This window comes from Dermacentor albipictus, chromosome 3 (assembly GCF_038994185.2).
Source record: "Dermacentor albipictus isolate Rhodes 1998 colony chromosome 3, USDA_Dalb.pri_finalv2, whole genome shotgun sequence".
NCBI lineage: Eukaryota > Metazoa > Arthropoda > Arachnida > Ixodida > Ixodidae > Dermacentor > Dermacentor albipictus.
The window spans coordinates 17,863,194-17,875,927 of NC_091823.1; the positions used below are offsets into that span (position 1 = coordinate 17,863,194).

The 12,734-nt window shown below is 43.7% G+C and overlaps 1 protein-coding gene across 1 annotated transcript in view; it reads left to right on the forward strand.

Annotated features, from left to right (window-relative positions):
- The first annotated feature begins 4,896 nt into the window (after positions 1-4,896).
- LOC135896970 (xylosyl- and glucuronyltransferase LARGE2s-like) overlaps positions 4,897-12,734 on the forward strand; it is a 50,518-nt gene continuing 42,680 nt past the window's right edge. The window contains exons 1-3 of the mRNA XM_065425530.2: positions 4,897-5,195; positions 11,001-11,221; positions 11,906-12,008. Coding sequence (XP_065281602.2) covers positions 11,125-11,221; positions 11,906-12,008 — 200 coding nt within the window. The 5' untranslated portion in view covers positions 4,897-5,195; positions 11,001-11,124. The remainder of the gene's footprint in view (positions 5,196-11,000; positions 11,222-11,905; positions 12,009-12,734) is intronic.

The window sequence follows — 12,734 nt, forward strand, 5'->3', positions numbered from 1 at the left end:
CTACCAAATGGATTATTGTCCTGGTCCCTGGATCAGTCTGAACAAAGGAGGTTGAGCTAACGAAGCAACTGAGATGAGCTTGATTGTTGCAATAGATGGTGACAAGTGAACGCAGCTCGAGTTAATCGCGCGGGCCCCAAATCGATGAGAAAACTGGCCTTCACACCGCAAAGACAACATAGGGGAAAACTACTTGTGCTTAATAAATGAAATAAAGAAACGATAATTTAATGGAAATGAAACGGCGCCATGGTAGCTCAATTATATATATATGGCTGAGGAAATCCCGCTGGCCCCGGCAGTAAAATGAAGAAGAGTATAACGTACGTTCAATAAGCACAGTATATTTGACTGGCGTTTCGGCTGGCGGACCAGCCAAAACGTCAGTCAAATATACTGTGCTATTGAACGTACGTCGTACTCTTCTTCTTCATATATATATATATATATATATATATATGGGGGGGGGGGGGGGTCCGCGCGCGCGCGCTCGGAAGTAATTTAACACTGCGATTTTCTTTTTTTGCGACCTTCAAAAGCGTTTGCTTGTTGCTCTCGGAGAGAAAGTTCGGCAGGGAAGACGAGGTGATGTAGAAACAAATAACAGAAGCTTAAGGGCACATTCACACCGGTGACTTGAGGAGGTCGCGCGACCGTTTGCGACTCGCAATCAAAAAGCGACAGAAGGCGACTGATGTTCACACCGGCAAGCCCGGCTGAGCGCGACCCGCAAGTCGCAATCCCGGAGATTATCGTTCTCAGCGAGAACTCGAAATCTACGCGGAATTTGAATGCGACGCCGGAGGAGGCCGGATGTAGACACACGAAAGATCACTTCCGGTGCGCCGCTGATTGGTTTATCAGTTTTGCAACCACGGTCGCGCGACTGAAAAATCGCGCAGAGAGCGACTCGCCCAAAATGGTCACTTTTCGAGAAAGGCGACCGTTTGCGACTATTGCGACTCTTCGCAAAGCGACCAACTTGGTCGCGCGACCTCCTCAAGTCGCCGGTGTGAATGTGCCCTAATACATCGTCACGGGTGAGCGGTACGCTCAAGACATAAAATACAGACACGTTCAGCGTGCGTGCACCTAAACGCAAGGGCAGATAAGATGTGTCTCCAAGTGGCGGCTCGCTGGCCTTCTTATACCCTCCACCATCCGCGCAACCTCATTCTCTCTTGCTCCCTGATAGAGGGCCTTGTCAGGATATGCCGGGGCTACCCACACAGAGGAACGCGGAGAACAAGTCGCTTTTTGACAAAGGAGATTAGGATTGCCACTGGTGCATAATCCCGTCGCACACACCCGACGGACAAGTCTTTCCATATTGACGAGAGTGACGATCAGGCACGTCGTGTCTCAGGCATTTGGCATCCGTTCCATTCATTGCCACACAAAGTGAACCGTGACACACTACGCCGCCGCCGCCGAAGTTCTCGATGCAGGGGACGACATCCGTTGGCCAGAGGGATGACGCAGGTCGGTGCTTGATAGTCGTCGTTGGTTGTCTCACAACTCTCTTGAGCAGGAAACACTGTGGGCGTTTTCCCACGCCGCTCAACGTCTCGGTCCTGGCCTACATGCCTCAGAAGGGTCCGAAACAGTTTCCCGTTCATAGCACGCGTCTGCAGAATTACACAGAGACTCAGCCGCTCAGTCAACGAGCGCGAGAAAAATTCTCGCTGAGCTCCGCCAGCCTTATTTCCTACTCAAAAAATGACAGATTTACAGAACTTACCGCAGCGCTAAATACACACATGAATTTGTTATACGCTTCACAAGACATGACTCAAACCAACTGCATAGACCCTTTCAATCCCTCCGTCAGGAAGAAAACACGTGTTTTATGAAACGTTTGAGGCTGGTTCTCGATCTCGGGGCTTCGACTCAGGCCATCGGCATTGTCATTGAGAGTTCTCTGTTTATAGCGTATCTCGAAAGAAGACATGCAAGAGGCTGCGTTTGTATAATTTGTTTCCTCATATTAACGCTCCACCACACGTTGGCCAACGTCTTTAACCGGCCCTACTCTGGCTCCTCAGACTCTGCCCAGGCGGCGCTGTGGAAAAACCCGTCACCGGCGCCCCCATCGCAGCCTTGGCGCGAACTGAGTAGTGCATGGTAGTGCAACGAGAGCTGTCCGCAAGCGAAGGTGCATAGGTCACAATGGACCGTTCTCTTTCGTTTGTGTTGAGGCACGGTTTCCTAAAAATCAAGGACCTGGAAAGCTTCTTCCGCATATCCACTTCATAAAGGAAGCTCAGCAGTGCGAAGTACGTGTACAATATAAAATAAAGTCTCGGGTGTTATTTCGGCGTGCTGCAACTCGCAAGTACAGAGAGCATCAGGTTTGTCTACAGAAATATCAGCATAAAAATCTAAGCATTTCAAATTGGTTCATATTGAATATGTCCTGAACACAAGACTGAAGTATCTCCTATATCTTTATGTATTTTATCGTAATGTTCTGTCTCGAAATTATTTACAGAGAGTAAATCCTTACATGGCCTTTTCGAGGGCAGCAAATAGAAAACGTTTTCCAAGGCAGCAATTTAAACAGCATGCGATCATAACGAAAGTAAGCTTCCTACATGTGCCTACGCGCTGCGTCTTTCTTTCTCGCAGGAGCTACAGCATCACTCAGTCCTTAATTTGAACTTTTCGCAGACGCTTCGAGCAACAAGCGCGCTCAAATAAATGTAAATAAACGCGACATTTTTTTTCTTTACACAAGTGCGTTACTTCGCAATTACTCATCCAGTGCTCCTGCAGTAACTTTATTGCTCACATTTGAAAAACGCAGTCGAGCAGGCTCAGCACATTGCGAAGCGTGCTTGTTGTATCGGCGCAGGACATACAAAATACCGAAAGTAGAAATGAGCTCGCGATACAACGATGCTCTAGAAGAGGATTTTGAATTCATAAACGAACCAAAATGTTTGGTTAAGCTGACCTGCCAAATCTCTCCGTTCCACTTGTTGAGTCAAGCGGAGGCGGACGTCTGTTAAAAGGTGGAGATATCGATGGCACATAAGCAGGATGGTTCGCAACGTTGTTTTTTCTGTTACCAACGAAGTGGCGGCTGCATATCCTTGAGTTTTCGCTTGGTTACCACGGTCCTTCGTCAGGGCTACGCAACACAACTACAGAAGAACAATATTGTCGCACTTTCTCATGCGAGCCGCCAGTGGCGTAGCAAAGGGGGGGGGGGGGGGGGGCGGGCGTGGGCCCCGGGTGCACGGGGCCAGTAGGGGGGGTGTCATACGTCTAAAGACACCGAAAAATTGTCGATATCCTCGCCTTCCTCGACTACACCCGGGGGGGTTGACAGAAGAGCTATCGGCTCCGGGTGCCAGACGACCTAGCTACGCCACTGCTAGCCGCTTTGTTGTGGGGAATGCAAGTAATCCGATTACCCAACAGGTTGAACGGCCCGTATCCAGCGCTCTCGCCTTTCCCCTTCCTACCATAGCGATGGAAATAGGTAAAACTTAACTTTGTTATTTCGTCCTTCACGTTCATGGCAATTTACAGCACAACAGCAGCGTCGATTGCGGCGTTTCTTCGTAGCGCGCGGAGCTATCGCGGTTGCCGTCGTTTCCGTCATCAGTCTGAAGAGTGAGCGAGCGAGCGCTTTATGGCAGTTCGGCGGCGCGTCCGACTAGCGTAGAAATTCATAGCTCTATGCTCTCTGTCTGGGTGTTAAATGCGCAAAACACTCGCAATATGGACCAAAATCTAGTTAAATCGTTGTTTCGCAGTCGCTAGCTGCACAGGCAACTTAGCAAGGGAGTCGGGCTTCGCACTACTCAATTACTGCCTCTTCGCACCGGCAGGTGGCGCTACGCGTCTTGCAAAACTCCAGAGTCTGATGTCCATGGTCACATCGAATGATGATTCTAGGAAATAATCTAGGGTCAATTTTTTTCACCTTTCCCTTGGCCCTACTGTAATCGCCTTCTCCGAGGTCCAGCAACTACAGAGCGGTGTGCTTCATACATGATATGTTCACGACTCATACGCGAGTATCACGGCATTGAGAAAGAAATCAGAATCTTATGCGCAAGGCATCTGTGTATGTTATACAACACAGCTCTTCCCTTGTGTTTTCCCAATTTTTTCCTCGTTAATTTCAAATTCAAAACGACCTTCAGACGCCTGTAAATAGACTTTCAGAAAAATACGTTTATTCAACGTCTTGATAGAACAAGAATTCATTAGTTGTCCTCAGCCGCTTCTGGACGCCTGTAAGAAGTATTATGTTCTATGGGCTATTCTGTTGCTTGCGGTGCAGACGTTGAGTTTTATATAAACTGTTCTTTGGGGCGCACATCTGCGACGCGCTGTTACGAGTCACGAGTGATGGAAAAAAAATTGGAGGACGCTTAAGTTTCGCCTTTAAGAGTGGAACGCGATAACATTCAAAGGTCCCTGATTGCTTCTCACGCTTCCCGGCAATTGCAGCTTATATAACCGTAACGTTTACCGGGAAACGCTGGCGGCGAACTCTATGCCGGTCTGAACATGCGCATCCGCGAGGCACGATCGGGGCCGTTTTAAGTGTCCACGAAATTAATCTTCTCAAAGTAACGTCGCCTAATACAGCTTGTCTCGTCACTAAAGTTACTGGTTACATGTAATTCGTTCTTGAAAAAGAAAACAATTTATTTAGAGTGAGCGTAACCGAGTAAAAAAGAAACAATCAATCAATTGCAATTTGTTAAAAGTAAAGAATTATATCTAATTTGTTGCGCACAGATCTGAAAGCATTAAAATTCCAAAACGCTAATTACTACTTCAGATCGAATATTGCATTCAGATGGACACAAAATAAAAATTAAAGCAGATCGCGCGCGCATTCCTGTTTGAAAGTCGCGCCGTCCCCGGCAGGCCGTCTTGGCCGTGCCGCCGAGCTCGTCGTACGGGCCACCAACCCCTCCGCCCACACAGTGGGATAGAACTACTTCCGTTCTGCTCTCACTTTGCATTTTGCTGTGCCCGAACAGCCCGAGTTTCGGTCCGCCTGCTGGTTCGGGACAATTTCGGAAGTGCCGTTATCGTCGTTGTTTCACTGCTTCGGAAATAAGCGCGTAGTGTCAGCATGTCGAGTGCCGGTGATGATGGAAGTGCCAACATGACTGGCCCTTCGTGAAACCCGGCCAACGCAGCCTCCGGCTCGCCCAAAGCTGCAGGTACTACTCACAGCTCCCCGCGCTCGCGCGCGTTCCCTTCAACTTGCTTAGGCTTAATATTTTGAAAAACACATGATGCAAAACATTGTGCTTCGCCGCGGTGCTCAAGCGACGTCCCAAACACGCGTTTATTTCTTTTACGGCCTGCCCAGTCCGCAAATGTTTCCGTGCGGGCGCAAGCGTCGTAAGCGGTGCACTTGATCTCCATTCAGTGTGCGTGGGCGCGCGCGGGTGGGCTACGGCTCATATCGCACCCGCGTCTGTTTTCGCATGTCGTGCATCACTTATCTCGACAGATAAGATAACGCGTTGATGTAAAGTGAAAATGTTGCATAACTGCAAATGACATCGAAGTTGCCTCCGCGCCTCCGTTCGATGCGCTCCAACGAACGTTTCTTTGCGCCATATCGCACGCCTGAATGACGAACAGCCGATATTTTACTTTTCGTGGCTGCATAGGCTGCGTGCTGCACTTGCGAGTGATGATGTTTGTGGTTGGCTCCGCTCACTGTACGTTTTAATGTTTGACGCGGCACGTGCGCGCCGATGTAGTAACAGATGGTACGAAACGAGGCTCCTGTAATTGCTTCTGGCGTTTATTCCACTATCTCTATTTATTTATTTTGTTAGCGCAGAGTCAAGAGACGAGTGGATAACAGCAATGAACTTCGCTACTTGGAAATAAAAATTGAAGCACGTGTTAGAATAATAGACGTACAAAGGGGTCATTGACTAGAAGCATAGGCTTTGTTTGGATTGACAGCAACTTACATTGAATATTTGCATACAACTGTAGCATTTCTCAGAAGTATTCACATTTCAAAAGTGCGCCAAACATAGCACGGCTTCTTGGCATAATATTTGTTTAGAAGTCATTGTGCATGTCGCGAAAATCACAGGTAGTGCTCACAAACTGCTGACAATGCACGCACCATTTAGCCTGGTCCGGTAGTCGCTAAACACACATTGACATTGTCTCGCCAAAAGCTGGATGCACACGCATGAACCATTCTTTCCTCTTTCACTCTGCACTTCTCTGCATTCCAGACAGGATAATAATTTGGTTACCTGCTGTCACTTCTGTTAAAATGTGCAATGCCCTTTGTCCTTCCCTCCCTTAATATTCTATTGTCCAAAGCTTCCAACAAGACAATCACAAGGAAGCTTCAACTATTACACCAATCCATGCATCAATGATACCATGTGAGCCCCCATCCCCCAACTTTTGTGACGTACTGAGGTTGCCCTTGTACACAAACTCTACACCAATAAATATAAATTCACTTTATGTATTTATTACATTAAAAGGTGTTATAACTTATAATTCATGAGTTGTTGCACGTTCGAGAAATTGAAGGGTCACATCATGTTTACTGAATCAGCAGCCATCTAACAGAGCAAAATAAGCGAGACAAAAATGTTGTAACAGTCCTCCTTAAAACACTTGGTATCCATTTTCATAAACATGTGCCTTAAATGCTCAAGTGAACTGTGCAGATATGAAGATCTGTTGGAATATTCACTAAACTTAAACTCTTCTATATAGTGATGCGGTATATAGCTGCCCTCCGGCGGTGGTCGATGTTCGTCCGTCCATGTGTCGCGTAGACATGAAAATATTCCCTTCTCCAATTTCTTGCGAATGCTCTGTAGCTCTCAATCTAATGTAGGTATCTTGGAAAAAAATCATATTGAAATTGGCCACTAAGACGACTTTATCATTACACCGAGTTTAATTTACTTGTCATTATAAGTTCACAATGAAGTTGTAAACGTTACGGAATTCCTGTCTGCTGTCAGTACATGGCCGTCTACGGAGGGAGTATGGTTACAGAAAATGGCTGTAACTCTTGTTTTATTGAAACCATCCCAAAACAAGTTGTATGGCAATTAGCCGGTAAGACGACTCTAACATTACACTGAATTTTTTCTACTTTTCACAATTATGTAGGTCACAGTAAAGGTGTAAATATTACGAAATTCCCGTCTGCCATGCAATAGTACTTGCACATGTCACTACTTCATAAAAGAATAAGAGTAAATCACTCCACAATCAAAAGATGTATTCATTGTCTGCGTCCTTCAATAATAATAATAATAATAATAATAATAATAATAACACCTATTATACATAGATGCGTCAACTGAGGTAAAACACACCACAACCTCGCTGCTTGTCCTTCTTCACAGAGTGGAAGGGCTGATGAATTTCTTATCAATAGCTGTTGAACAACACATATTCAGATGGTCTTTTTTAACGTTAAGAGAATTTTTGAAAGCAACTGAGAGATATAAGCTGGCTTAACCGACTTACACTGGAAATAAAAACGTGACTGAATAAGGAACAATTTCACTAATCAAGTTTTTAACTAATTACTTTAGTGTATACATTGCAGTATATGAATTCAATCCATTGGTTTCACAAACATCCACAATGAATTGTGAAACTAAGCACCAGTTTTGAGATAAGCACTGTCAAACTTACTGTAAAAATGCATTGTCATTCCACTTCTTTAACAAAATGCTTTTTATAAATTGATGTTCAAGAATTACTGCATTTCATTGCAAACTTTGGAAATGCATATCTCGAAACAGGTACCACCCTCAGATTTGGTTCCAAGTGCATGCAAACTGCAGTACATAAATTGCAGTATGCCTAAAGTTATCAGTTTAAAGGTTGATTGCCAAAAGTGTGATAATTATTTTATTCAGTTTGATTTTTGTACATATAGTAATCGAGCTCAATGATCAGAATTGTGCTACATGCCATGGGCAAATTATAAAAAATTTTACAATTAAAGAAAATCTATATTATACAATATCTTATCTCATGTTAATTGCCACGTTCTCATATGGGACGAAACTATGCGAACCAATATCTCATTTGAGTATATGTGCTGCAAAAGAAAGTGAACATCATGTAGCTTGCATCAAAAACAATGCACGCACATCTGAAATTTTGATATGCTACATCTCATTTTGCTTCATGACCTTTACTCATTCAATTTCATAAGAGCAAGGCAAACAGAACCCCCAAGTCATGTTAATGTGACTTGCTCAGACTACACAATATCTATAGGTCCTTCTAAATCATTTTAACTATGAAAGATCTCATTTTCTCCTGCAACACTTGGTGGCCAAATGATTAGTCATTCTCTGCCTGCATCACTAAGCATACTTCATGTGCACAACATTGAAATTGATAAAGTAACACAGAATTAATGACTTCTTTTTGCCACATTTAATTGATAACTTATATGCATAATCAGTGTAACACTTTTGTTTAGTTTATGTGAAGACTGAATTATATATTTGGTGATGCAACTAGCTTTGGGATTATTACATTTTTTTCATGTCTGTGCTATGTAATTATTCTTTTATGCTCAAATTTCGTTAAATTTATTGTCATGTTACGGATTCAATAACATTTCATCCTTTCTGCAATTTTTATAGGCTTCGTGCCATCGTTCAAGCCTCCATGTATCTGTCCTCTCTCTTTTCTTTTTTTGCTTCTTTTCTATTTTTTTTGTGTGTGTATGTTAATCTCTGCTGTAGAGTTTAATACACTGATGAAGTTTCCATTGGCCCAGCAGCGATATCCGAAATGGATAATTAAGCTACATGGAAACTTTGTAAACACTTGCCCCTTTCATGGCTGCCAGGTACATTTAATATATATTTGCATGGATTGGTTCTGTTAGACTTTGTGCTTCTATGTAGATTAAGTATGTGCAAAGAAGCACCACTTATTTGTAATGGTGTACCTTTTACATATGGTTGTGGCAATTTTTCAGTGATAGTCAGCCTATGTACTTTTTATGCAAATTATTTTATTTTTCTGCCAGCCTCCTAGCCTTGCAGAATCACAGAATGCATGTTAAAACTGTCTACAGTTTCAATATATATGTTATACTACTGATGTCTGAAGATTGTGATGGATGGATAGATGGATGGATGGATGGACGAATGGAATAACTTCACTGAAAGGTCCTGCGAGCTATGGGGTGCAAGGTCCCATAGAGTGGGCTACTCCCACGTTGGCACCGGGAGTTTTAACTTCCTGGCCACATTGTGGGCTCGCTGGATAACCCAGAGCTGCTCCGCCAGGTCCGTGCTGCGTAATGCTTTTTGTAGCCTGGCGGAGTCTTGATTCTTGTTTGTGTGGGTCCGACCACACAGCCAGAGCAAGTGATGTACGTGTAGTTTGCTATGGCAACTCTGCACTTCCCCTGCCACAAAAGAAATGCATTTCTGTCATCTAGGCAGCTGCAAGTAATGCTAGTGAATTGCACAAGAGCTGTTTACAAAAGTGCTATTCGTTGTGTTTCGACATAGTGCAAAATACGGCACACAGAAAAATTCATAGATGACGTGTGTCATTTTGAACATTTACTGTGTGCGCCTTCCTTCTTCTTTTTATAATCCTAAACATGAATGTAATCCAACTTGTCCAATCCAGCTTACAACCGTTCTGCAGATATATACTAATGTGAACTGAGAAGTGAAAAGCACCAAAAGTTACGGTTTGAGAACTGTCTGGTTCTGAATGTGCTAATTTTCACTCAGTTGAAAATGTCAGATGCATGGACATACCATGGCACAATACACAACTAGAACCTCTTGAGAAAGAAAGGTGGAAACATGCATCTGTTTTGGCAGTGTGTGATTCTTTTGTTTAGGCACATTATTTAAAAATTATAATAGCGTTCTTCTCATGCAAGTGTGTCTGTAAGTTGCACAAGAAATGTCCTCGTCACATGATAAAAGATAGTATCCTTCAGTTCTGAGCTGTGAAAGTTTGCACCACATAATATCTGTGGCACAAAAATTGTTGAACTTGATGGAATTTGTGCAAGCTGTTGAATTCTTGTAGTATGCTTTCAAGTGCATTTAGAAATTTATAGCATCATGTGACCTGTGCCTCAAATGCCTGGCAGTTAGATCAATTATTTGGGTGATAGCAACATGTGCAGTGAATTGTATATGAGGCCTTCTGGCATTTTAAATGCTTGTATGTAGAGTGGAAGAGGATGTCAAGGCTGATTCTTTAATTATGTACTCATAATGTTTTTGTTACAATCTTACCGACATAGTACAGATGTGCCTGTTTTCCTTCTGTTCATACAAATTCTTGTATTTAGCAATGCTTTATCTTTGCGCAATTTTATTACTTTGCTACCGAGGCATCAACACAGCATGCATCCTGGTAATGCCATTAGTCCTCAACTGAGAATTGTCCAGTTTTAGCTGCTTTATAATGTTACGTTTTATATTCAAGGATCACTCCCTCATTTACAGATATCAAATCTTGCTTTTAAGACAAGAACAGAGGGGACTGCGCAAACTACTAGTACAACTTCAGGAGTATGCTAACTTCAGTATGATGCATGGCACGGACATGAAAATGAGGATGCATGGCACTTTATGTACCTTGGTCCCAGATCTGCTGCTGCCGGTGGAACTATGTGTGGGCCTTTCTGCCCAACTGTTGAAGGTGGACTTTTCTTCAAGGGTTCCAGGCTATGAGGGCACATATAACTTCTTCACCTAGAGATTGAGAGTAGAATGGAGAATGAGATTCAAAGCACACAAAGGACAGCACTCAGCCTATGTAGTCCTGTGGTCTTTGCCTGTCATCCATCGTGTTTCTTTATGCACAGTGATATAGGGAGTCCTCACTGAGTGAACAGAAATGGGTTACAGCAATGAAGGCACAAGGCATGCACTGCCTGGTCTCCAAGTGAAATGTTGAGCCTCGTGTTGTTTCACACCCTTTGATGACCTCCACCATGTGCTTTTGCCCAGGATGTAATGTTAGTTCTCCCAGTGGAGATTGGAGGCATGGCAGCCAGCTGCTGCTGCTGGTGGGTCGTCTGCTGGCCAGTGCTGCAAAGTAACTGACCACGGAGCCAGGGCCTTGGTGGCGGTCATGCGCAGGCACCGCCAGGCAGCCCTGCTGTCCCTGGTGGTGGCTGTTCTGGGCATACCTGCACTGCTGCTGCTCTACCTCGATGGGAAGAGCCAAGGTACACCCAGAAAGTTTATTCGTACCAGCCTCACTGTTTTTCAAAAAGCATATTGCAGTGTACAAGCGTGAAAAGGTTGGCTATTTGGTGCATATTTATGACTAAGAAAGGCCAGCATAGTGGAATAGGGCGAAAAGAAGAACAAGTAAACAGACAGGACAAGCTATGTACTTTAAAGACTCTTTTTCAAAACAGCAGTTTGTATGATGGATAAAAGATAAGACATCTGTTGTCGTTTGCTCATTCTCCCTGTACTGCAAAAAAGAGGCTATGAAATTTCGTGAACCTTCATAAAATTTATATATGATTAGACCTGGTCAATGTAATATGAACATGATGACTCTTAACCCTGCTTTTAACAATACTGTAAGTAAACTTGCATTGCATGTATGAATGTTTTTATTTTTATTTTAATGTCATGTGAAAAGCTGCTGGTGGACTACTCCTAAATTGACTGTGAACTCTATTTGAATGTATTGATTTATTGTCCAGTTTTTCTACCGACTTTCATATCTCAAGCTAGCTATATTTTAGGCAGAGCATCTCCATTCTGACCTTTTTTTCTTTCAGTCGTGTGACACTTCATGATTTCTGTGGGCAGTGTCACAGTTCTTCCTTATCGACAAGATTTGACTCTAATTGTTTACATGCACCTTTCTTTTTTTTTTTTTTTTTTTGTCACAGCACCTGAGGACAATCTACTTGGATTCACAAAAAGAGAGGCAGTCCTTGCCGATCGGGTCCGAGAGGTTGAACAACAGAATCAAATGTTGCGAAGACAACTCAGGTTTGTAAATTTCGCTTCTAACACAATACAAGCAAGTGGGAAATTTGGTGACTCAGTGCAGAGAAAGAACAAGCATAGCAAAAAGGTCAAGGCTGGTAATTTTCCTGTCAATAATCAACAAAGCAAAAAGAGAGAAACAGAAGTGAAAGCTAAACTAAAATGCACTAACAAAAAAACAGATAAAAAAATTGGAGGATGCTCAAGCTTCACCTTTAACAGTGGAATGCAACAGTATTCAAAGATCCCTGACTGCTTCTCACGCTTCCCGGCAACTGCAGCTTATGTAACCATAATGTTTACTGGAAAACGCTCGTGGCAAACGCTATGCACGAAGGCGAGCTTTCTGGTAGAAACACGGCCTCTTGCGTGGGCCGCAAATTCACGAAGGCGAGTGCCAGACGGATGGTGTTGTTGCAAAGAACTGAGCTCGGTGCACCGCTCTATGAATGGTAGAAATGCTGGAACAGGGTGTTATGTTTGAGTTTACGCCTAACAAAATTATGTTTTTTCGTATATTGAAATTACAATCAGATGCTATCATGTCTATAGGCTGTCTATAAGTCGTACTTTGCAATTTTATGCGAAGCATATTACGAGAGCTCAACCCAGCTCCTCAGGCGCGGCGGTGTCGCCTTGAATACCACGTGACACTGTGACGTCACGACAGAAAAGAAACGGGGCTCCAACTAGCGCCGTCGCTCGCGGCGTCGCCCCCCGCATCGGACG